Raw genomic sequence first — 26,204 nt, forward strand, 5'->3', positions numbered from 1 at the left:
CCGGATCGGGTCGATTGCACTGTTGACGAGGCACACTCGTTCGCCCGGAGAGAAAACCCCATTGGGACGCCTGGCGCGCGCGCCCGCGCTCTCTCCTCCCGTTTCCAGCGTTCGCAAGGCGGCGCGCGCCCGCTCCAGCGCGCGCCCACCCTCCCCGCCCTCCAGGGAACACGCCGCGCGCGCTCCCTCCTTCCCCCCCCAACACACATACTAGACCACGGCTGTTCCTTCAGCTCGCCTCCCCTCCTTCCGCGCCTGCCCCCCTTTCCTCCTCCTCGGAAGAGGCTGTTCCCACACCCCTCCCCCGCTCCCGGCTCCTCCCCGCGCGGGCTGTTCCGCTGCCAGGCGCCTCTCCGCCCTCCGCAGCGCTCCGGACCCAAGATGGCCGCCGTGTCAGTTTGGGTCTTCGCCGCCGTCCAGCTCCTGGCTCCTGGGCTCCGCCTCTCGTAGGCCCCGGTAAGTGCCGGCCGCAGCCGCGTCGCCTCCGCCGGCCCCGGTGGAGGGGGAAAGGCAGCGGGAGGCGCAGGCAAGCGGCGCCTGGGCGGCTCCGAGCCGGCGGAGGGGGGTAGAAGGGCCCTGCGCGGGCTTCTCGCGTCAGGCCCCGCGGCCTGTTCCGGCCCGGCCGACGCTCGCTCGCTCGCTCGCTGCTGCTGCGCCAGGCCCAGCCGAGCCCGGGCCTCGGTGGCCGCATCCTGGGCCCGCAGCAGGTGCAGGCCGCCGCCGAAGCGCCGACGGGCCTAGCCCCGCGGTCCGCCCCGCTGAGGCCGCCGCCGCGGGGCCGGAGCGTCCTCCGGGCATCTCCCCGCAGGCCGAAGCGCCGCCGCCGCCGCTCTCCAGCCAGGGCGTTGCGGGCCAGCCTCGGGCTAGGCCTCGCGCTCCAGTCCGGGCACTCGCTTCGGTCGCGCTCCCCCGGCGAGCAGCCACCTCGGGCAAGGTGGATGGAGGGAGGCGCTTTCTGTGTGTCTTTCCCTTTTTCGTCCCGAAAGTGCAGAGAGAGAGAGAGAGAAACACGAAGGAGGCAGCCAGCCAGCCAGCCAGCCACGGCCCGCCCGCAGACCCAAGTTGTTGTGTTGCTTCTGCTGCTTTCCCCCCTTACATAACGCCTTTCGCTTTCTATGGAAAAGCAGCTCGGTCTTGGCTGTTCTTTTATCATCATCATTATTTTTAAAAAGTCTTTCCCGTTTTCTGACTTCTTTCGAGTGAAAGTGCACAGTGCTTTCTCGGGAGTCGGGGCCATCCCAGTGTTGCCCTCAGATCTGAGCGTCCCCTTGGTAAACTTGAGGTTAAAACTTTCTCAGGTGAAGTTGGCTTGGGCAACTTTTCTGGGTTGTCTCCGCCTAAGAGCACAGGAGTCAAAGCTATCAGACTTCAAATCTGTGCACCCTTTGTAACTTAAAACCAGATTTTGAAAGTTCTTCAAGGAGTTGCCCGCGGACTCTGAATTGATCAGCTTTACAAAAATATTGTTAGTGATATGTCTGTAAATTTTGTCTTCTTATAAATAGTTGCAAGTTTTTTTTCCTGGAGTGTAAAGATGGAAGGTTGCTTTTCTGTGACCTTCTTTCCATTTCTTTTGGAGGAGTTTGCCCCAGTTTTTCTGGTGGATGGTGTCTTCTCTTCATGAACAGCATCTTGCTGCCATAAGTTCAGAGTTGTTGAAAAATGGGCCTGATACACTGCCAGTTTAAATGCCAATTCTGTAATGGCTTTCAATTTCACTTGTAGGCCAAATATTTTTGGACACACTTTCCTTTTTTAACTCAATTGTGCTGTGAGTATTTGTGTGTTGGGCTAGCCAAACTGTATAGCATTCTTTTTCGTTTCTGGGACTTGTTAAGTCGCATAACTGTGTTTTTTTCTTGCAGGCATACAGTTCTACTTATTTGCGTGTCAAATTGGGATCATAAAGGTCTGGAGTGAGATGTGCTGAACTCTTATCCCCTGTGTGATATGTTCGTTCACCAGCTGTTTGGGGGATTTATTGGAAAACATGAATCAGTCCCTAACAGGATATATGTTTTTTAAAAACGTGAAGTAGGAAATACTAATGTTTGAAAAAGGAAGAGCAATTTGGGGCAAAAAACGTGTATGCTATGGTTAACGGGTTCCCATTCTCCGATCACCTGTTTTCCCATTGTGTGAAACTCCTTCAGCATAGGGATAAAGGATAACGACTCTATGGATATACAGAATTTTTCACCATGGTAAAACTCGCTAACCCGCTGTACACTGAGTGGATTTTGGAGGCAATTAAAAAGGTCAAGAAGCAAAAACAACGCCCTTCAGAAGAGAGGATATGCAATGCCGTGTCTTCATCCCACGGTTTGGACCGCAAAACTGTTCTGGAGCAATTGGAACTGAGTGTTAAAGATGGAACCATTTTAAAAGTTTCCAATAAAGGACTTAATTCCTATAAGGATCCTGATAACCCTGGACGAATAGCACTTCCTAAACCACGAAACCATGGAAAGTTGGATGGTAAACCAAACGTGGACTGGAATAAACTGATTAAACGGGCCATAGAGGGCTTGGCAGAATCCAATGGCTCGTCCTTGAAGAACATTGAACGATTCTTGAAAGGGCAGAAGGATGTGTCAGCTTTGTTTGCAAGCAGTGCCCCTTCTATCTTTCACCAGCAATTGCGATTGGCTGTCAAGCGTGCTGTTGGCCATGGGCGACTCCTTAAAGATGGACCTCTGTACCAACTCAATACTAAAGCAGCCACAAATGCAGATGGGAAAGAGAGCTGTGAGTCTCTTTCTTGTCTTCCTCCGGTATCGCTCCTTCCACATGAAAAAGATAAGGTAAGACTCACATGCTCACCAGATCTTGCTAAAGATGATGAAAGTCGGTCAGGCTCAGTGCTTGAGGTTACTTCTTAAAAATTAACTTGTAAAACTGTTGGTATTGTTACTAAGAGTGTGAGCTGTGCAGACTCCGAAGTTCAAACCTCAGCTCAGGCCTAAACTCCAGGTAGTTTTAGGCAAGGCCCCAACTCCCAGTCTCATTTTCCCATCTGTAATATGGGGGTGGTATTATTGTACTACGCTACAGGGCTGTTGTAAGGATTACTGAGAATGCATGAGAAACCCTTTGAACTTCCTAAGGTAATATATAAATGCTAAGCAGTGTTATTTAAAGCAATATCTTTATGCTTTTTGATGATGCATGGTTTCTTGACTTTAAGCATGGTTGTTTGTATCTTGTTTGGAGATTAAACCTTGAAAGTCTAAAAGAAGTTCCTTTCCCAAATAAATAATATTGAAGTTGACATTAAGCCCTTCCCTGAATTTAGAATGGCAAGGAGCACTTTATATTTTAACATTTTGGTGGCTGTCAGCATAGCAAGTGTGGTAGTCCTACATTTGGGATCCTGTATGTCTTGTGCACATTTTAAAAAATGTCACACGCAGAGCTAATGCAGCTTGAGGTGGGACCAGCATGATACCAAGGTTGTGAAAGCCACAAGACAACCATTAGCAGCATGTTTATACTTATTATGTTATCTTCTGACTTTTCAGCTACTCTCCAATCCTTTCCTTCAGAACAGGCTCCCCTACCTCCCAGGGACTCCAAATCTGTTTTGTAGAGTAAAATGTATTCTCACTTTTCTCTTGCTATGCAAGTAACTTACCTCCTGTGAGAATAGATCAATTCTGGCTGTTATTAGAAGTTTTTTCTGCAACAAGGGGACTTCGATCTCTCCAGACTGCTGAATGAAACTGTATTTGTACTTCCCTTTCCGTCAGCACTGGGTCACTTGCTAGTACAGAATTAAAGATGTAGCACTACTTTCTGACTAGAGCATTTTCCGATGATGTGACAAACTCTTATATTGCATTATTTCTCTCCTACTCCCCCCCCCCCGCCACCCCTATTTTATTTGCTTGTTATTGCTAATGTAAGAAACCTAATGATTATAGTGATGGTGCTAAGCAGAGTAAGTGCTTGTATTTCTTCAACTAATCCCAAAATACCATTGCTGCCAGGGGAGAAAGAGGAGAATATTGGGAGTGTGATGTAGTAGTAACAGCAGGAAGTTTAAGTGTTGGTATTCACTGACGTCTTGAGATACTTAAGGAACCATAAATGTAGTTCCTATAGATCTTGTTTGACAGTGTGTTAAAGAGTAGGTGGACAGCGAAGAGAACTGGAAGACCAGAGTTAAAGTCCTTGCTTAGTCACAGGCTTGTTAGATGACAAATAGTTGGCTCATGGCCTCAGCTCACCTTCTGTTAAGTAAGAATAGCATTGGCCTACCTATTTGGCAGTGATGATGTGACTATTAAGACGTTTGATGGTCAAAGATGTAACTTATTAAGAAATTAGTAAATGGAGCAAGAGAAAGCTGAGTGAATCCATTATACAGTTTTAAATTTGTCTTTTTGCTAAGGCAGTTTGGAAGTTCATTTCAGTTTTTAAAATAGCCCCTGTTTCCAGCTGTTAAGGGTTTCCCGTCCTTTGTAGTGTTTTGCTTTTGGAAATTGCTGTTGAACATGTACTTCTAAAGAGTTCAGGAAGTGAAGAGCAGTATATCATCTCTGGTTTCTCTCACACTCTTTATGCTGGTTTTATTGGTATTTTCATGAGTTATTTTTAAATGAAAACAAATGATTGCTTAATTTCTAAAGTGTTGTAGCACCACTGACCTCTGAATGGTTTGCAGTGAATGGTTTGCAGTGTACAGCCATCATCTAGCCTTGCTAGTTGATATGTTTGAAATTATTAGAGTGTGGGGTGAATGCATTACCAAGGTAGCAATTGTCTAGCTGAGTTGGTTATGCAAATAGTATTGTGCAGCCGTGCTTTAAACTTGCTTTCTTGGAATTCTTAAATATTGGAACACAGGAGAAGCATCATCTGGTTCAGCTATCACAGCTTCCACCACTATGGTGCCCTCCACACTTTTTTTTTTTGGACTTGGACTCCCATCAGCCTTACTCACTTGTCAGGAATTCTGGAAGTTGCAGCTGAAAACATCTGGAGGGCACTAGGTTGGGGAAGCCATGTATACAACATCTTATTGAAGCAGGCAATGTTCGTGGATGTCAGAGCAAATATATAACAATTTGTGATACTAGCTGTAGCCACTGCTGATAACTTGAAGCAGTTTGTGTTGCCTTCGATGAGAATATCCTTTTTGACTGTTCCAATGTCAGTAATTGATTATGCTATCTTTCCTGAATGCACCCAGTCCTTTTGGAAACCGGAATGTTAATAATAATCAGCCCTTTTCCCAAGAAGCATTAGGTGGTGTACATGGAAATTATCCAATTATATTCCCACAACAACCTTGTCAGGAAGATTAAGTGAAAAATAGTGATTGATTTAAGTTCCTCCAGTTTAATTCATGGCTGTGCAGAATCTGGAATCCAAATCTTCTGTCCAACACTCTACCTCAGCATTCTCCAACTTGGTACCTTCCAGATACTTTGGACTACACCTTACATCAGCCCATGCCAGCATGACCAATGCTCAGGAATGCAGCCAACTCATCTGTAGTGTTGAGGAAAGCTGCTGTAACTGCTCACATACTGACACTTCCAAATCCTTCACAAGGGAACACAAATATGAATCGTGTAGGACAACTTGGGGTCCTCCAGATAATATTGGGCTACCGCTGCCATCATTCCTAACCAGTGGCAATGCTGGCTGTGGCTGGTGGGAATTGAAGGCCAAAATCTGGAGGGCACCAGGTTGGGGAAGTCTGTTGTAGGATAAGAAAATATTAACTTTTGTGTGTGTGAGAGAGAATTTTATTAGACATTCCCTTTTAGCAAGCTATTCTTTCTCAGTATCCTTTTGTAGCAATCTGTTTTTTGTGTTTCTCCCACCACCCTCTTCTATGAAACATATCCCAGATACTGATGCCTCTTTTGCCCTTTTGTTTGTTGCTGTAGCAGCTTATTTTTGAGGCTTGTAAAAGTGCTAATTGTGCATATTTGGCGTAACGTTTTCTATGAAGCAAGCACAGTTTGAGCAGTGATGCAGGATTGCAGACATGTGTTGACCCTAATTGGTGAGAGCAACAGAAAATTGTAATAGGAATTGATTAGCTTATCTTTGAGTCTGTATTTATGGGTGCAATCCTGCTGTCTGGATGAGGGGTGCTCCGTTGGAGTTTAGCATAACTCTTCCTCTCCCCGCACATGCTTGGAGCATTCACTGTTGCTGAATGCTTCAAGGAGGGAGATGGAAAGGGAATCCCAGACTGTATTGCATAATGTCCAATAGTGTAGTGTTGTGGTTGATGCTTTCTGATACCCCTCCATATTTTGCTCACTACTCCCAGATGAAGCATATTTATTTACTTATGGTATTTTTATCCCTCTTTTCAGTAAATTATGGTCTTCCAAAGCAGCTCACATCAATTTTGGTGCTAAGCCCTAAAAAGACAAGGCACACAAGGGCCTGAGAATAGAGGGTGAAGGAAGACCAGGGAGATCAGTTTTTCATGTCCAGAACAAAGTGGTGAACTGTAAGCAAGCATTTAAGTGCATTTTAGGCCAGGCTAACCTTCTCTTGCTGATGTTCTTGCTTGAATAGCAGTTGGTGTCTATTTGGCTGATGGGTGGGGCCAGAGCTTCTCTCTCCTTGCTTCTGTGGTCCCAGGGCTGCAAGCAGTTGGGAGTTGATTTTTCTTTTTCCCAGGGAAGGGGAAGGGAGTTCCCTGCAACTGCTCCTTCTCTGGCAGATAAATGGGCCAGGTTGGCTTGAAGCTTTTCCTGTAAGTAGAAGGTGCAGCCTCCCAGGGGCCCTCCACCCCTTGTCAGATGGCAGAAGCCAGAATATGCTTCCCTTCTGCTCTTAAGTCCTAGAGCAAGACTCTAAGCTTGCAACCAAAGCCATCTTTCTAGAAAATATGTTCCATTGAACTTGGCAAGTTTCTTCTGCATAGACATGCTTAGGATTGGGCTCTGTGGTGCATGTTGTACTTTACTTTGATCATGTATATAATATCTAAATCATTGGGCTGTAGTTGGACAAGTCATTTGTTCCAGTTCTAAAAAAAACACATGTAGAGGGAGGGAGGGGGGATGATCCCAGACTTACCTGCTTCTGGGATTGTCCCTGGCTATCTAAATGGAAGCAGGACATCCCGGAAGGGAAAAGGGACGTCACACCATTACATCCACCATTATTATTTTTTAAAAAGACAGGAGCTGGAGCACACTTGCGCTCTAGTGAAAAAGTAAGTAAAAAAGAAAGCCCCAACCCCACTCCCCCCCATTGTCCCTGGACTCCCCGGCCCGGCTCCTTTCTCCTTCTGACCCCCACTATTCACAGGGAGGAGGGAAGAAGCCAGGACGGGCGCCACTGCCCACCGTCCTCGGGATTGTCCTGGGATTGCGGGAAAAACAGAAAAAAGTGGAAATGAGGGATCCTCTCTCCCTGCTCCCGGGATCCCCTGTGCGTCATGTGGATGCACAGGGACGATCCCAGGGAAAAAGGCAGGTGTAGACATGCCCTTTATGATCACTGCCATTTTGGGTTTTTTTTCATTGTACTGAGGCCAAAACCCCACAGAGTCCCATCACACGACATGGGGACCACTGTGGATGCCTGTTAACCCTGCTGCAGAAGTAGTGGGCGTGGGTATTTCAATCACCCTGGGGTGATGGTGGTAAACACCTGCCACACAACATGCTAATTCATCATGGATCACGTGTTGTCTGAACAGGCCCTTAGTTTGACATCTGGTTTTTTTGGTCATCTTTTGTGTTTCTTTTCACCTATGTAGCATTGAAACCATTCCTGTTTTTCCTTAATCTAGCCACTTGTACAAAATGTTTAGTTAAAGGAAATGATGTATTTTTAAATAAATATCTCAAACTTTTGATCACAAATTGCAAAGGAACCAATTTTGCATAATAGCAAGTTTGTTGTTTATTCGTTCAGTCACTTCCGACGCTTCGTGATAGCAAGTAAACCTCTCTTTATGCAGACTTAATGTAGACGTTGAAGAACATACTGCTTAGGAATATCAAGATGTGGCTGACAGGGTGTGGCTTTTGCAGGAAAGTGTAGCATAGTGAAAAGAACTTGGAGGCTATGCATGCAAAACTGTGTGTGTGCACGTTTGCTGATATCAACAGTTGGCTGAGCTAACAGCTTCAGGTTGTTTTAGTTCTTCTGTGCAAAATCCCACAGAATCTCACCTGCCATTCTTCTAAACATGTTGAGATACAGCTGAATGATAGACCGTCTTGATAGCAGTTGGGTACCTTTTTGATAAGGTAATATTTGAAATTATAAATACTTGAGACAACTTTGAAAGATGAATAGTTTTTATATAAGGAAAGTTCTCTTAAAGTTTTGTCTTGTGATTACTTGATTTTTGTGGGGAGAAAATTATTCTGTAGATCAGCCTTCTCCAGCCTGGCTCCCTTCAGATATTTTGGACTGCAACTCACATAATCACAGACCATTCACCATACTGGCTGTGGATGGTGGGAATTGAAGTCCAAAACATCTGGAGGAGGGACCCAGATTAGGGAAGGCTGCTGTCTATGCTCATGCCTTGAAGAGATTCTATAAGCCTGTTTCTCATAGTAAAGGATATCCAAATGGCAGGAAACACAATTTTTCCTGGCTAATAATTCTGTTCACTGTGTAAGACCTTATGTATTGTGCCAATGCATGGATTCTCACATCATTAAGCCCAGCTGTTTGTGATTTGTGGCCCAAAGAACTTAAGTGACCTGAAACAATGCTTAAACATAATTACTGTATTCATGTTATCACATCTCAGTTCAGTAAGTCTTCACAGACCCTTCATGCGAGTTAGCAAACAAACCAGGAAGTCTTCCATTAACTATAGTTTCCCATTTAGTCTGAATCAGGAAATGATGATTACAGGAGAGATATCAAGCTTTTATTTGAACTTGGCTTAATATTTTGGTTTGTTTTGAAGCCAAGTTTCCCAGTTTTGTTTTGAAGCCATAGTTTCCCAGTTTGGGCAAAAATGGGAGGCTTTAGTTGAAAGATTTTCTAATTTATTTGCTGGTTTGAGTGAAAGGCTTGTTTGCACCGCTAAAAGTCTCATATCCCAGCTTATTACTGCACTGCTTTCTGTGATGCAGCCATTTCTTGCAGTTTTGTTTTTGCAGTCTGAGATTCTAGGTGGTCAGGTGTACATTGTATAGCTTTTCCTGTTTATTCTTAGCCACTCCCCCAATAGTGCTTAAGGTGGGTGATGTGTCAATCAGTGTGGAGTAGTGGTTAGTGTTGGCCTGGGATTCAGGAGATCCGGGTTCTAGTCCCTACTCAGCCATGAAGCTCAGTAGCTGACTTTGGTCTAGTCAGTGACTCTCAGCTGGACCTACCTAACAGGGTTATTGTGAGGATAAAATGGAGAGAAGGAGGATCATGTAAGCTGCCTTGGGTTCCTTTGAGGGGGGAAAATGGCAGGATATAAATATCATCAACAATAAAAATCCTGTTGTATTTCTAACTTCCCCATCATGGAGTTGGTTGAACAGCTGAGTCCTACTCTGCTATGCATGTAATACAGCTTGACTTCTGGTCTCAATGATAACTGCTGTAAGTTGACTTGGTATGGTCCTAACTGCCAGATATAGGAGAGGAGTTATCCAGAGTCGTCTTGCGTTGCCGATGAAGCCCATCATTTGAGGTGCTGCTGTGACCACTCTCAGAACTGTTTGTTGAGGCTAGGCACTTCCCCTTCTGTAATAATGTATACGTAGTGTGCTGCTTGTGTAGAACGGTGACCTTACAGCACCCTTCAAACTGCTTCAAACACTTCCATCAGGAGTTCTGTGAGTAGCAGCATGCTGCTTTTGAGCCTCCGTAAGAAATCCATAGACAGTTGCAGATCTGAAGTCAAAGGATTCACATTGTCTCTGGTCATGTATCACTTTTGGTATCACTACGTGCTCATTTTGTTTCGGGTCTTGTTTGCTCACCTTTGCCCACCGTGTCCTTTTCTTCTTATGACAAAAGAGTTGGTTATTTGTAAGCAGTGTGTTTGGGTTTCATTTATTTCTTAAAAGTATTTCTAGACTGCCTTTTAGTAAGAGATTGGTGGTTCTACCCACGGCCTATTTGTCTTGTTTCATTTGGAAGCCTAGCAAGCTGTACCCCTAGGTATCTAAAGTTAGAGGTTGTTGTTTATTCGTTCAGTCGTTTCCGACTCTCCGTGACTTCATGGGCCAGCCCACGCCAGAGCTTTCTGTCGGCCGTTGCCACCCCTAGCTCCCCCAAGGTCAAGTCTGTCACCTCCAGAATATCATCCATCCATCTTGCCCTTGGTCGGCCCCTCTTCCTTTTGCCTTCCACTTTCCCTAGCATCAGCCTCTTCTCCAGGGTATCCTGTCTTCTCATTATGTGGCCAAAGTACTTCAGTTTTGCCTTTAATACCATTCCCTCAAGTGAGCAGTCTGGCTTTATTTCCTGGAGTATGGACTGGTTTGATCTTCTTGCAGTCCAAGGCACTCTCAGAATTTTCCTCCAACACCACAGTTCAAAAGCATCTATCTTCCTTCGCTCAGCTTTCCTTATGGTCCAGCTCTCACAGCCATAGGTTACTACGGGGTTAGAGGTAGGGGAAAAGAAATACAACAAATAGGAAATGTTTTTTCTCTTTATTTCTTGCATAACATGTTCATCTCTCTCCCTCTCTCCTCTCTCTGCAGTGCCTAAGGGGGGCTGAAGCGGCAGGGGTCATTTCTGTGAAGTATGCATATAACTGGTGACTCTTTTTTTTGGTGGGAGCCAGGGGAGTGATGTAGAGAGAAACCCTTTGAATCCACTTTGTGTCAAAGTCAGAAGTGACAGAGGAAAACCTTGCACCTGAACTCTGCACAGAGGAAATTATAGTGGCTAGCAAAGGATTAGAAGGAGAATATTAGTATTTGTATACCAGAGTTAGTACATTAGTTAGTTTGCTTTTAAGGTCTTCAAAACTGCTAAGTAAATACTTGTAATCCTGGTGACATTGCTTTTTATCAATTTAATGAGTGTTAACAGCATTTCACTCTGATCATCAGATTTGTCACCTGAAGTAATAGTTTAAGTTAGCAGAGAATGGTTTTAACTTGCCTCAAATAGTTCTGCCGTTCAACAATATTTCTGCAAACATTTCCAGATACCTCACTCAACAGTTCAGTCTTGCTTCTTGGTAAGCAGAAGCAGCTAAAGATAGAAAAGTTATCTGACGAGAGAGAAATCTTAATTAGTTTTTTGTTTTTGACCTTGTCTATGGTATCTTAGCACAGATGTAGCTGGAACGGTAACAAGGTGGATTTTATAAATCACGCCAATTAAAATCATTGACTTAATTGCGTTTCAAACTTCCTAATTTGTGTATTTCCCAAACAAGCATATATGCAAGTTGGTTACAATGATTACTAAAAATATTTGCTTGTAATTAAGGAGAAACCTTACACTTTTAGAAGAAGAATCTAAAACCTCTGGTCATGGAGCCCATATGCCTTTTCACAGTACAAAATTTATATCAAATAGAGAAGAGGTCTGAAATTATTTTTGTTTCTCTCCCTTTACACATTTGGGGACACTAAGCAAAATTGCTTCCTTAACTTCAAATGCACAAAAATATTCCAGAGCCAAGGACTAGTAGTTAACTGGGCAGATCAGTGTTTCTCCATGAGATGGAAATTAAATTACTAGGCTATTTTGGTTGATAGTTTTATTCATAATTTGCCCAATAATATACACAGTACGTAGCTGGTGTCGTATTTATAATGCTTGACATCAACCATCAGGTGGTATTGCTCCTGGTGAGTTGTGGAAGAAGGCAATAAATGACTGCTGATGAGTGACAGCTGAGAGGTGGGGATGCCCTGCACCCTTATTCTTGGAGACAGCTGTAGCAGGCAATGGTTTGCACAACATTGGGTTGGTGTGCTGCTGGTGAATGGCCAGTGATGATCATGACTTACATTGTGTGGGCATTGCTTGCTTTTCACCAACAGAGCACCTGCACAATGTTCTGCAAACTACTCCTTGCTTTATTTATTTATTGCATTTCTGTACGGCCCAATAGCGAAAGCTCTCTGGGCGGTTTACAGATGTTGCCTCCAACTGAAGCCCACTGGTAGGGGTGCAAGGTTCCTTTCTCTCTTAGCCCCTGTCTTTATGGTGGCGCTTTGGTACTGCGATGTGTCTTGCACCCGCACCTGCATTCCTTCCCAACATCTGCGCGGGAAGGAAGGTAAGTGCGAATTTTCTGGCCCCGCGCCTCTGGAAAAGTAAACAAAAAACGGGTGGGGGGGGAGAGGAACAGGGCTGTTCCCCTCTTTTTAATTTTATAATCTGTATCTGCGGAGCTCCGCAAATATAGATAATAAAAAATGGGGAGGAACGGCCCATTCCTTTCCTCTCCCCCTCCGTTTTTTTTTTAAACTTTTCCAGAGGCACAGGGCCGCCCATGGCGACCAATCAGGGCACCATGGGCTCCGCTGCCAAAAAAGTTGGGATAAACGCCCAACTTTTTTGGAGCGGAATTTCCAGGGTTTGCCCCTGATGGCATTGCAAAGGCGGCTGCATCATGTAGATGATGTGCTGCTACTGCAAAGCCACCCCAGGGCAATCCCTTCGTGTAGACATGCCCTTAGCCACCACTCAGTGGTTGTTGGCTGCTGGCATCTGATTTGCTTTAGGTTTTAAGTCAGTGCCTTTGGTTAAGGGTTTTGAGAGATTATTTACATTTAAAACTTTGGTTCAGTTTTTGTTTTAAACTAGATTATGCTTAAGAGTTATTTAAAATGAATCTGATTTAAATAAACATCTGATTTTTAAAAATCACTGATCTTTATCCACTCTGAACAGTAATCATACTATTGAAAATTCTTCTGCTTTACTGGTATTTTTAGATAAATCATTTCAGAGTTGCATTTTAACTAAACATTCTGTCACAGAGGTCTTCAGCCACCTAAGACAACATAATTCAGAGAAGTTCTATTCCATGTAATGAGAGAAGTCCTTAATACTGCAGCAGTACCTTTTGCCAAAAGGAGCATAGTTAATACTGCTTAGCACAGGGAGGAAGTAAACAAGCTATTTATATCTGTATTTATCATGCTAGGGGTTGCCTTTCTGATAGAGATGATTTGGCAGGAGAGAAGTTCTCAAACTTTAGACAAACTTTTCTCCAGATACACACTACAATCCTAGACCCATTTACCGAGGAGTAAGCCCCATTGGAGTTACTTCTAAGTAGACATGTATAGGATTGCACTGACAAATTATCTGGACTTTCCCAGATAAACTAAGACAAAACAAATTTAGGTATTTTCTTTCATCTTTAACTCTAGACAAAGCAGATGAAAGAGGAAGACCTACAGTAGGCTTGGAGCTTCCTGAGGGAGCCCCCCTCCCAGCCCCAGCCCCTGCCCAGAAACCAAAGAGTCATCCAGTTGAATCTGGCACTAAGCACTGGTCCTGAGCAGGTTATGCATCTGATTTATTTAATTCACATTGATTTATTTAATTCGCAACTGATTTAAATCAGTTATAGCTCTTAAAATTTAGTTTAAAATGAAATCTGAATTTGAGTACATTTTAACATCTTTACTTTAATCTTTCAGAACCCTTTATCAAAGGCGTTGTGTTAAAGCCTCCTTTTTATGTCAAATAACAAACCAGACAGTAGCAGCCAACTGCCACTGATTGGAGACTGAATGGAACCTGTGCCCTTTCTGGTGGTCTTCTGTTGGAAGCAGGCAACAGTTTGCACAGTATTGTGTAGGTTCTCTGCTGGTGAATGGCAAGCAGGGACCACACAACATAGGCCAATGGACTTACATTTTGCAGATTTTAATAGGTCAAGGTGCACGTTGGCGCAGGACTCAACGTTTTATGTTTTTTTCTCTTCTAATTTTATGGCTGACATTTAAGGACTGTTTCGCACTGTATTAATCAGGCTTAAATAGCCACTCACCTGTGTTTGCCCACGGATGCTTCCCTCTAAATTAGAGTTGCGGGTATTGCATTATGGTGGTTCTGCTCCTTCTTGGGGGATAGTTCCAGATTGTAATGCTAGGAAATTATTCCTCTCTATAATAATTGTCCTATGGGATTTCTCATGGATCAGTTTTTCTCCCAGCACTTTTTAACATCTACATTAAACCTCTGGAGAAGCTTGTCTTGGGATAGGAACTTCCATGTCATTAATAAACTGATAATAGCAAAATATTTCTCCTTTATATTAAATCTAGGTGAAGTCATATGTCCTTAAAATTATGCCTGCAGTCAGTGGTGGAGTGAATGAGGGTAAATAAACTTTAACTCAATGTAGTTAAGACTGTGTTGATGATAGTGGGCCAATTGAGTTGGAAAGTGTCTGTTCAGGGCAGGATCATGCTCTCCTGTAAGCATAAGGTTCACAGTTTCAGGTACTGTTAGATGCCCAGGCTGTGACTGTGACCCAAGAGTGCCTTTTAGCAGCTCCAGCTGATTCATTGGTTACACCTGCTACTAGATCTATTATTTGCTGATTTCGCAGTTAGTTTACACCAATGAGGCAACCTTTGAAAATGGTTTTGTAAATTATGTTGGTGCAAAAGGCTGTAATTTATCTCTTTGGCACAATCATATATTACCTATTTTGAAACAGCTGTGCTTGATTGCCGGTTTGTTTCCATGCTCAATTCACTGTGTTGGTTTAACCTTTAAATCCCTAAAACGTCCTGTGTCCTGATTATGTCAGGTGATGTTTCCTTCCATATGAATCTCTCCTGCAATTAAGATTTGCAAGTGAGGCCCTGGTTTAGATTCCATCTTTTGTAGAGGCTGGGTTGGCCTTCGTGAGAATCAGGATAGTTTCCATCACAGTCCCAACTGGCCTCCTGCGAGAGGTACGTATGAACTGCTCCTTGTTGTCTGTTTGCTAATAGGTCATGATCCTCTTGTTTCAAAGAGCTTTTGACTGTTAGTTTATTCTGCTGTGCTGGTTATTTTTTTTTTAACTCCTGATTTTTTTTTTACAAAACGAAAACAACAGTTCTACAGGGCTTATGTGTTTTTAACTTGGTTATTTTGTATACAACTTTTTCAGGGAACACCCCCCCCCCACCAAATTAGGCTCATTGAAATGTTTTCTTTTCTCTCTCTCTCTCTCTCTCTCTCTCTCTCTCTCTCTCTAAAAATAGCCTGCTCCCCCTCCCCTCATGGCAAATCTGAAATGTGCTTTTGAAACTCCCTCCAGATGAAAGTTGACTTGTTGAAGATGCAGAAGTATATGCAGGGCACCAGGTTGTGGAAGACTGGTATAATGCATAATCTCTTGGGCCTTTATTCATATAATGTATGCAGGGTTTTTTGTAATGGAAACTTTGTAAGTAAACTCTGGAGCCAATAGCTACCTCATAGAAAGTAGGCATGTTTATGGAATGGTTTGTTTTGGGTGGAGTCAGTATAAAAATGATTTGTGGCAGCCAGTGTAGTGTAATAAGATGAGGGAAGACCTCACCCGTGTGAGCATGGTCTGTCCCAGCTGGAGCAGGATTAGGGGAGTTGCTGTATTCCAGCTCGTTTATCTGACAGGAGAGTCATGGCTCTGAACAGATGGCCACCATCTGTGCGTAACTCTGGAAACCCCAGTGCCAGAAAATTAGTCTGAATTTGCTTCACTGGATTTGTGAACAGGTGAAATGATTCCTAATATAGTGTATTGTATAGATGGCATCCATTCGTGGGTTTCCATAATAGTGAAAAGAAACAAAGCAACAGGAGGACAACATGGCCGGGGTTAGAATTTTAAACAAAGGAGATGGCAGCACATTGGCATTTGGTCTGAAAGGCCAAACTGTGTCACTTCTATGCAAAGCTATGAAAGATTGTGGCGGTGGAGGTTTATTTGAAAAAAAAAGTGCATTTTAGAAAAGTGTTGTGTTTTAGTTTAATTTCTTGAGAGAATCATAGTAGGAGCTGAACACAAGGTGTTATAAGTGAAACTGATTCAGTATACTGTGTAAAATCTTGCTATTTAGTGCTTTCAGTCCAAGAAGCTGTTGGGGATAAGGAAGAGACTATCTTTAAGAAGCTGTGGTATCAGAACTTCATTTTATCAGAAGAAGCATTTGCAGTAATATTGCCAGACTGGAGTAGTCTGTCAGTATGCATCTTTCTTTCTTTTTTAAAGTAGGCTTGCATGCACCCTCCTCACTCATTCTTATTAAATAGTTTTGTCCAGCCCAACTAGGCAGGGAATCAAGCCATTAATGTGCTAAAAAATAACCAGCATAGGTATATCAGGTGGACTAATGTAACTTTTTGTGGGCTAGTCACACTTTCCTAATAATAATAATAATAATAATAATAATAATTTCTTACCCACCACTCCCTTTGGATGAGGCAGGGAATTTTTTATTTATTTATTTACATTGGGATTTATTTACTAGGCTCTGCAAATAAGAACAACTTGGAAAAGAGCGGTAAGATGTCTTCTCTGCAACTCTCACTGATGAGCCTGTTTTCCTCCGTAGAGTTGGAAGGGGCCTACAAGGCCATCGAGTCCAACCCCCTGCTCAATGCAGGAATCCACCCTAAAGCATCCCTGACAGATGGTTGTCCAGCTGCCTCTTGAAGGCCTCTAGTGTGGGAGAGCCCACAACCTCCGTAGGTAACTGGTTCCATTGTCATACTGCTCTAATAGTCAGGAAGTTTTTCCTGATGTCCATTATCAGTAACCTAAGCTAAATTTCAGTGCCGTATTGATGGTAACAAATGGTTTAACTGTTGTTCAAAACACTAGTTGTAAACCTAGTTTTAAGAAAAAAGTGGAAGAATATTTACTTAAAAGATTTATACTCCATCTTTCCATTAAAAAAATGCTCAAAGCAGTTAATGTCTTTAAACACACAGATAAAACAAACACATTCTTCATGAAATCAATAAATTTGAGTAGATGGATGCAGCTGAGCCTAGGATCAGGGACAGAGCTGTAGGCCAAGCCTCTCTTTTTCTTCCTCCATGAACTCAAAATGGTTCTGTTGCTCTGCCCCCCACCTCCTAGCTGTGTGAGGCAAACCCCCATCCAGCCAAGTTCATCCATCAACATGTTTGTGCTCAAATATTTATATTACCCTAAAGAAAATTCAGCATGATTGGCCTGGTTTGGATGACATGATAATCAGCGGGGGTGGGGGTAGTCAGCTGTCCGATGTGTTGATTATTGTGTCATGTGAGGGACACACACACACACAACAGACACACAATACACCATATGTTATTGTCTTGAATTAAACAATGTGGAAAACAATGGGCTGCTCCGTTGCTTATTTATTTATTATTTATTTATTTAATTACATTTATATACCGCCCCACAGCTGAAGCTCTCTGGGCTGTTTACAACAATTAAAAATAGTAAACATTAAAAGTATACAAAAATTTAAAAAACATAAAAACAGTATAAAAACAACAGTATCCATTTAAAAAAATTACTTCTCAAAATTACTTATTGATTACTTATCAAGTAAACAATTGAATAAAATATTGTGTGGAGGGCTGCGTTGTATAATCCCCCCCTGTCGAGTGAACTATGTCATAGGTCATAAAATTCTCTGGCAGGAGTGGCTGAAAACACCACATGTGCTCCTGTACAGCGGGCAGAACTCGCAATGGCTGATGGGATAGGGCCAGGAGGACTGAGGGAGGAGCACCAACCAACCAGAAGGATGCTGGGACTTTCAGCTGCGTGACTGGGTGGTGGGGGGAGGGGCAACATGTTGTGTTGGGAGTACCGGCAAAATAACACATGGTGAGTGTGCTATTCCACCTTCCGTTGCCTAATACATCGTCTGGACTCAGCCATTCTGTAGTGTAGTAAGTTCTTCAAAGCCTTTGCAACTCACAACGTGAGTGTTAAACTCCACAGCTGTGGCAGCTAGAAACTGGCTTTTTAAAATAACTTTGTAAATAATTACTGAGTGCATAGCTGCTTGTGTGTGTTGTCTGCCTTTCTTTTCTCCTAACTATCATGGCGTTGCTCAGCAGTTCATTCACTTCATGCCTTAAAGAGCTACTGCCTCCTTTCAGTGTTATAATCAGGTGTGTGTGTGTGTGTTCTCACATGCTGTAAAAAGAAGTTAAAATAGTTTCCCAAGAAAAGTTGAATTCTGAGACATGCATATGTTACACAACATATCTGCCTTCTTCTTTATATTTTGCATAATATATTCTACAGTAATGCTGTGCAACATGGGTGGGAATTGGCAAAAGAGGGGGTGAGCTGCAACCAACATAGTGCATCATCATAATAAAGAATTCAACACGTGTGTTGACTGTGAGTATGTTTATCTTTAACTAGGCACTGTAGTAATTATTGCCATCCATGCACTCCATGGGTTCTGGATTTTTTGCTGGATTATATACAAGGAGCATTGTGTTTTGCCTTTTTGTGATTCTTGTTTCGATGTGTGTGTGGATTTATAGCTTAGACATACTCCTATAACACACTTCTATAACATGTATCTCAACAAAGAGATTACCAGGCTATTGGCTAGTTTAGCAATCTTCTTCAACGTACCTTTTATTTGTTGGCTTCTGCAGTTTTGCCACTTTTGTGGGGCATCTTGATAAGCAATAGAAATGGACTTTTCTGGGGGTGGCCAGGAGGTTGTGGCAACTTTGTCTTTGAGTATCATTTTAGGATTTGGTGGTGATTGGCTTCTACATTTTTCCTTCCCTTATTGTTAAGAGGAGGTGAATAGAAAGGGAGAAGAAAGCTAGAGTTGAGGACTGATCTGCATTAAAGACTTTATTAAATGCAGTTGCTTTGTTATTATGGCGAGAGAGCTCCGGCTATTGGGCGGTATAGAAATGTAATAAATAAATAAATAAATAAATATGGCATTCTCTCTTGCTTGCTGGGACAAAAGGTACTGTATGGAGTTCTTGGCCTGCGTTTTATGAAGACTTTCCCCATTGTTGATCCATTGGATCATGTTTAGATTTAATTCTATTGCTGGAAGTAGTGTGTACGTGGTTGAGACTCCACCAGAAGGATAAGTCATCTTTACAATAGAATTATGCTAACGGTTGGAGTACAGAGACGTGGGTGTGAAAATGAATGAATGAATGGTTTGGTTGAGTTGGGGCCATTAGCCCCAGCCAGTATGGGCAATAGTCAGGAATGCTGGGAGTTGTAGGCTAAAATATTTGCAAGACACGTGGTTGGCGGAAGGCTGAACTGGAAGATGTACTGAGTCAGACAATGGTCTATGTAGCTCAGTAAAATCTGCTCTAATTGGCAGCGGTTCTCCAAAGTCTCATGTTGAAGTCTTTTAACTGGAAATACCAGGGATTGAACCTGGGACATGCTGCATGAAAAATGTGTGCATTGCCACTAAACTATAACTAGTGATCTGGGTTTTTTGGACAATTTCAAATTAGGATGATTCGCATTGGAAAATTTCCTGATACTCTAGAAAAGGAATGTGAGGGTCAAATTCCATTTTGGAGAAACTCTTGAGGGCTGCATTCCAGTGGCGGGCAAGGCAAAAAACCAACTCCCCCACCTCCCAAATTTGAGCATATTTTACCTTAAAGCTCTTACTGTCGGTAACTGAGCCTTAGGAGAGGCAGTTCATTCTTTTAGAATGGGGAAGAAGCTGTGTAAAAGCTGGGAAGCTGGGAATGGGAATGGGGGTGAGGTCAGGGGAAGAGGCGTGGCCTTCTGGGGAACCCTGGTGGGTTGGATTTGGCCGCTTGAAGGGTGTGATTCGGCATCTGGATCTGAGGCTTTGCACCCCCACCCTAGAGTGATCTAATCTGGCATATTTATTTTACTTGGTTTAAGTAATACCCTGTGCTATTTTTTTTATCCCAATACACCCCATATAATTGACCTGAAATATTTGAAGGGGGAAATTAAAGCACACTTAATGTGCTTTAAATGTTATATTATGTAGACATTTATATTGGGATACTTTTAGCAACTCAAAGAACTGTTATATGATAACAGTTATATGATAAAACAGTTATATGATAAAATAATAATAATAAATAATAATATTGACAGTGACTTATCTGTTTCAACAGTTCAACTCTCTTCCACTGAAGTTGTTGGGGCACTTTCAGTTTTTCTGTCACTACTTATTCCATTTCACCTTGAGACATATATGCATTCTACCACATATTTGCTAGGGATAATTACCTGAAAAACATTAATTACAACATTGAAATTGCCAAGCTGGCCTAATCCATTCATTGTTACTAATGAACTTAGGAAATGGGGGTGGGGGAGAGAATCTGTTTTTTGAATAATTTCCTCCCCAACACCTCTAGCGCTAGCCCTTTCCCACTTTGGGCTTTTGTTACTATTTTGGATATTTGTATATGTCTATTTGATCTGTTTTTCTTCCAAGTTTAGAAGCCTAATTTTTCTTTCTTTGTCATTGCCAAAGGGAAACTTAAATCTCAGTTACTGTCAACCATAAAGTTGTTTTGGAAATGTTGGTTTTTATGTGATAGAACATGTTCAGTGAACCAATGATGAATGCATTTTATAGAAATAAGCAATGTTTTCCTCTTCTTGTTTGGCTCAAGAAAAGCGAGTAAGCGTTAATAGCATTAGTTTGTGTTACAGCCAGAGTAAACTCTGAAAACTGTTGTCAGATCAACCTGACAATTTCAGGGGACATTATATTCCTCAGTGGATGCACCTCATGAACTATGTTTAAGGGGGGTGGGGGCATGCACTTGTGTATTAGGTGGCCCTTGGAATTGTATTCTGAAAATTAAATATTAAATGAACACCTACTGGCAATAGTTGTGAAAGGATTGGTGCCATTTTAAGGCCATGGCAATGGCCCATTTGGCAGTGCATCCAAGTAAAAAATGTGTATGGGTCTCCACAGAATAATTGCCAATTTTCTAAGTCTAGATTCTACATGTTGGTCCTTTGGCAAGGGATGGCTGCAAGATTAAACCTTTTTAGCGCATCATGTTTGTTAGTGAGTCATGGCTACTGTGGTTTAAATCAGGAATGGACAGCTAATTCTTAAATTGCTATTCCTAAATATCTCCATTCCCAAGGATCTCCCGCCTTCACCATTGTTGTTGTTGTTGTTGTTATTACTACTACTACTACTCATTACATTTCTATACTGTCCCATAGCCAAGGCTCTTTGGGTGGTTTACAAAGATTAAAAACATTGAAATATAAAGTTTAAAACTCTCAAAGAAGCAGTATACATGAAGATAACATATATCCAAAAACAATTTTAAGCAAACAGCCATAACCATAAAACAAATCCAGGACTAATTAAAAGGCTCATCATATGCTGTGAAATGCCTGATTAAAATGCTTGTTATCTTTTTGGCACCGGACACAATCCAGGCACTGATCAAAAGGACTCATTATATTTTGCCAAATGCTGAGAGAAGAGGGCAGTTTTAACCTGGCCCAGAAAAGATAACAATGTTGATGCCAGGTGGGTCTCTTCAGGGAATTCATTCCACAGTTGTGGGGAGGGGGGGGGCACCACAGAGAAGACACTCTTCCTTGTTGCCGCCTTCCAAGCCTCCCTCGGAGGAGGCATTTGGAAGAGGACCTTAGATGCTGAACATAGGATACAGGTAAGTTCATGTTGGGAGAGGTGCTCTCTTAGATGTTATGGTCCCGAGTCATGTAGGGCTTTATAGGTTGAAACCAGCACACTTGAATGGGGCTCTGAAGCATATAGGCAGCCAGTGCAAGTGGGGCAGAGTTGGTCTTATGCACCTCAAACATTTTCTTCTAAGCTAAGATGCAGGCAAGGGTCATTTTAGCACCTGCTCTCCACTGTGAATAATGGCAGAGGCTTTGCCAGAGTTTTCCCCGTATGCATTGCTGTTGCTTACTCACCTGGCATGACTCTAGACACAAGCAAATGTGAATAAGGGAAGAGTTCTTCCCAAACCTCTTGTTGATGCTCACTCTGAGAAGAGCGGGTTAAAGGTGCTCTTTGCTTGGTTCATGTGTGAGAGAGTCAGTAGGCAGAGGCAAAGTTGCTACCCATTTTGCCTTTGCTCAGTTTAAAAACGTTGTTGTTGTTGTTTTAAAAAGCCAACCAGAGATCTAAAATGTTCTGCGTCCAGAGGAGGAAACATTTGGTAACACTGAAAAATTGACGTTTGTTAAGTTGTGAATTCTAAAGTGGAGACCTGAGGCCTGACCTGATAGTGGGAAGATATTCATATCTATAAGTGGTTGTGTTGATATTTTGGTTGAATTAGGGCACTCCACATTCCCAACCCTTCTTTCACATTTATTCGCCACTCTCTGGATTTTGACCAGACGCTTGTCAGAGAGGAAGCCTATATTGAGGATTTCTGCTTGACACCTTTCAAGAACTGGTCTTTCTGACAGCGAGAACAAATTCTGGTGCTTCTGGGAACTGTGATTGGAGGACTAAAGGCTGGAGCTGTTGCGCTTAGATTAATGTGGCATGACTTTCAGTTGCCCTCTTGAATGTTGGGGAAACCTACAAGGAAGATCTGCTCGCGGAAATGATGTGCAGCTGCTGCTAAGAACTTGCTGTTCTTTGCTCTATGTATTCATTTGAGATTTCATTTGTGCCTGAGCTGATGTTGCAAAATCCCTGGTGTCAGTCTTGTGTTGAAATAAATCCACATACAAGACAACCCCCTACCAAGACCCTTTGTCCACCTGCTCCATAATGATTTATCTTCCTGCCACTGGAGATGCAACCAGTTGTATGAAGTGTAAGTGCCCTCAAATGTATGCTCTAATCTAAATCTGACCATCTCTCTGATTTGGGAAAGGAATGAAGAAATGAGAAGTCTAGCAAAGGAAGATCAAAGTAAGTCCTGATGAATTGGAGTGATTTGGTCTTTGAAGGACAAATACACTTGTCCCAAGCACCAATCTTGCATTTATTGTAGTTGTCATGCCATAATCAGTGGACAAATGGATTTCAGTGGAAGTTGATTTACATGTATTTTAAAAATATTTTTAAAGGGCAAACTTCTAGTAGAGTGAGCTGTGCTTCAGAGGAACTCATAGTATTGGAACTCAGGGGCATCCAGTGAAACTAAATGGTGGAAAATTCAGAACAGATAAAAGGAAGCACTTTTCCCCACAGCACATAGTTACACCAACATGGAATTCGCTACTACAATATATAGAAATGGTGGTATTAGGCAAATTCTTGGAGGATAAGGCTGCTGGCTACTAATCATGATAGCTGTATGCTATCGGAAGCAGGATAGCTCTGAATACTAGTTGCTAGCATACATGAGCTGGACGGTGCTATTGCAGTCATGTCCTGGTTTGGTTGGCCACCATATAAACAGAATGCTGGGCTAGATATGCCTTTCGTCTGATCCAGCACAGCTGCTCTTACTTTCTTATGTGAAAACTCGTTTAGGTGGCTTGCCTAGTAAGCATCTGCTTATGAAACCGCATTGCACTTGGCTGATGTTGGTTAAAAATGTTGTGAAATATAGCTTGGAGGGGAAAGTTGACAACCGTTGAGGTACTGCAGAGCACATGCCTAATCACTTTGGAAGCTGGTTTCTTTTGGCCTCAGTAACGGGCAGTGCAGACTAAGGAGACAAATAATTTTTGTATAAAGAACAAATAATAGTTCTTTACTCATTGCAACCACCAGAGTACATGAGATGGGGTGGGGGCGGGGGAGAAGCTTGATAGCTGCTGCAGTCATGCGAGAAATTTAGGGGTGGTATTTTATTTCACTTCATTATATTTGTATCCCGTTTTCAGATTAGCATAGTCTCCTAATGTGGCTCAGGTCCACCAAACAAAAGTGAGACAGACCCTGACCCCAGGCAAGGAATATAAGGGAAGAAAGAGAGTAGAGAGAAAAGGTAGAGGGGGGAGGTCAGTTTGACCATGTCAAACAAAGTGGTGAGTTGTAAACAAGCACTTTCTATCCAGTTTGGGTCAGGCTGGTCTTCCCTTGCTGATAGTCTTGCTCTGATAGAAGAGATGCAGCTGGTGGCAGAGGCCCGGGCATCCTCTGCTTTCATTTTTGCACTCTCAGGGCAACTCTTTGGTTGCATAGAGTGTTTACAATTCCACCATATAGTCATGATAATGTTCTGCTCTATAATGGATGAGACCATTCCAAAATTACTCATGCTTGGATTACCACTGTTTATGAAGGTTGTTATTGATTGGGTGCTATCCAATACCAGTGGTAAAAGGTTTGAGGAGAAAAAGCTGAAAACACTTTCTTGGATGATCACATTCATTGTTTATGCAATGAAAAAGGCTAGATTTTTTTTTTAATGAAAACTGGAATTCTTGGTGGAGAGCCGTCTCCTAGAAGATGGAGTAGACTTATTCTGTCTTTCTTCAGACAGTATGATTAGAACCAGTGGTTGGGAATTACAGGGAAGCAGATTTTCTCTAAATCTTAGGAGAAATGTCCTAATGGCAAGAGTTATTTGGTGGTGGAACAGATTGCTTTTAGAAGCAGTGGGCTCTTCTTCACTAGAAGTACTTAAGCAGAGGCTGGGAAGCCATCTTTTAGGGAAGCTGTAGTTGCATCCTGCATTAGAGATCCTGCACTGAGCAGGAGGTCAGACTAGATGATCTGTACTCAATGAGAGCCAGTGTGATGCAGTAGTTAGTGTTGGACTGGGACTTGGAAAATCCAGGTTCTAGTCTTCATTCAGCCATGAGGGTCTTTGGATGACTTTGGGCAGTCACTCACGCTCTGCCTAACCTACCGCACAGGGTTGTTGTGAGGATATAATGGAGAGGTTCCTTCTTAGAGGGAAAAAGTTGGGATATAAATGTGATGAGGAAAAGGAAATGAGGGGAAAATATACACCATTGGCTATAGAAGTTAAAGAATTGTGGCAACAGGAGAAGGTCACAATTATTCCATTAGTCACATCAGTCACCGGCATCACATCAAAAACTATACAGAAAACCTTCAGAAACTGGGCGGATTAAAATACATCCACACCAACATCCAGAAAGCAGTCATACAATAGTCAGGAAATGCCTGAATCAGTAAAAGACAGCATGACTTGGCAAAGCCTGTCATCTCTGTCTAGAAAAACCACCGTGAGTGGGAAAAGAGATTAATAATAATAATAATAATAATAATAATAATAATAATAATAATATAAATTGTGGGTGGTGGGAAGGAAGATACTTTCAAAGATTAAATGATACTGGAAAGACGTATCAGCCTCCCTAACCAGTAGTGGTAAGAAAAGAAGCAATAGATCTAATCTGTGGCAATATGAGAATCTTTTTGCTATTAAGTTTGCTCCTTCTGTTGAGGAGCAGGCTGCCAGGGGAGGCAATGGAAATCTCCTTGCTTAGAAGGTTTCAAGAGAAGGTCAGATAAGCTTTTATCCAAGATGCTTTCTTATATTTGAACCAGGGTTGACATAGGCAAGCCATTGAGTTTTTTCCTAACTTCAATTCTGTATGTCTAGCCAAGAGTTTTGTCATTATTGTTGCTTGCTGGTAGTCCTAGTGAAACCAGAGATAAGTACCTGAGGATGTTCCCTTAAGTAATAAGTACCAAGCAGCCAGAAGCACAAGGATTTTTGATTGGTAGCTGGGGCTATGTTATTCAGTCTGTTCTCTTGCTTTAGCTGCTTCTCAACTTTTTTTTTTTAAATGTAGCTAATGTTTTATTATGTATTTTACTTTTTGTATGACTTGTTTTGGTCACACTCATTGTATTCTGCCCTGGTATCCACAAGAGTGAAGGGTGTTTTTTAAAATCTTTAGAATAAATATTAACAGCGCTCCCCCCCCCCCCCCCGGTAGCACTTGAAATGAGGCCCAAGCCCCACTTCATCGAAATGTGATTGTTCTGGCTTTATTCCTATGAAGCTTTGAGGGCACAGGCACTTGAAGCTATCATGAGGTCAGTGCACTTAAAGATGTGTCCTTAAGTGGTAAGGTTTACATGTGGGTTACTTCCAGTGATCTGTTTTCAGCGGCACTCTTTCAGGGTAGAGAAAAGACTGGTAGAGGAACCTTGTTAGTCTAGCTGTAAAAAGCAGTACCTTGTTGAAGTTTGTCAGATTCAGATTAGAAATGAAGGGCAAATGCTTGAACCTTGCGGTTGCAGTGATTTATTTATCAACTTCTTGAGCTAAGTAGAATTCCGTCTTGCGCTCTTTAAATTGTGATTGAGTGTATTCCTAGGAGAAAATTTCATAGCTCATTCCGAAGCTATTGGCTTGATGTAGGAATCGAGTGGAATTTTACGTATCCTGCAGCA

The 26,204-nt window shown here is 42.5% G+C and overlaps 1 protein-coding gene across 1 annotated transcript in view; it reads left to right on the forward strand.

The window, feature by feature from the left end:
• Positions 1–351: 351 nt before the first annotated feature.
• KAT6A (lysine acetyltransferase 6A) overlaps positions 352–26,204 on the forward strand; it is a 74,440-nt gene continuing 48,587 nt past the window's right edge. Inside the window, exons 1-2 of the mRNA XM_063138880.1 lie at positions 352–456; positions 1,866–2,804. Of these exons, the coding sequence (XP_062994950.1) occupies positions 2,202–2,804 (603 nt within the window). The 5' untranslated portion in view covers positions 352–456; positions 1,866–2,201. The remainder of the gene's footprint in view (positions 457–1,865; positions 2,805–26,204) is intronic.

This window comes from Elgaria multicarinata, chromosome 12, assembly GCF_023053635.1.
Source record: "Elgaria multicarinata webbii isolate HBS135686 ecotype San Diego chromosome 12, rElgMul1.1.pri, whole genome shotgun sequence".
NCBI classification, from domain to species: domain Eukaryota; kingdom Metazoa; phylum Chordata; class Lepidosauria; order Squamata; family Anguidae; genus Elgaria; species Elgaria multicarinata.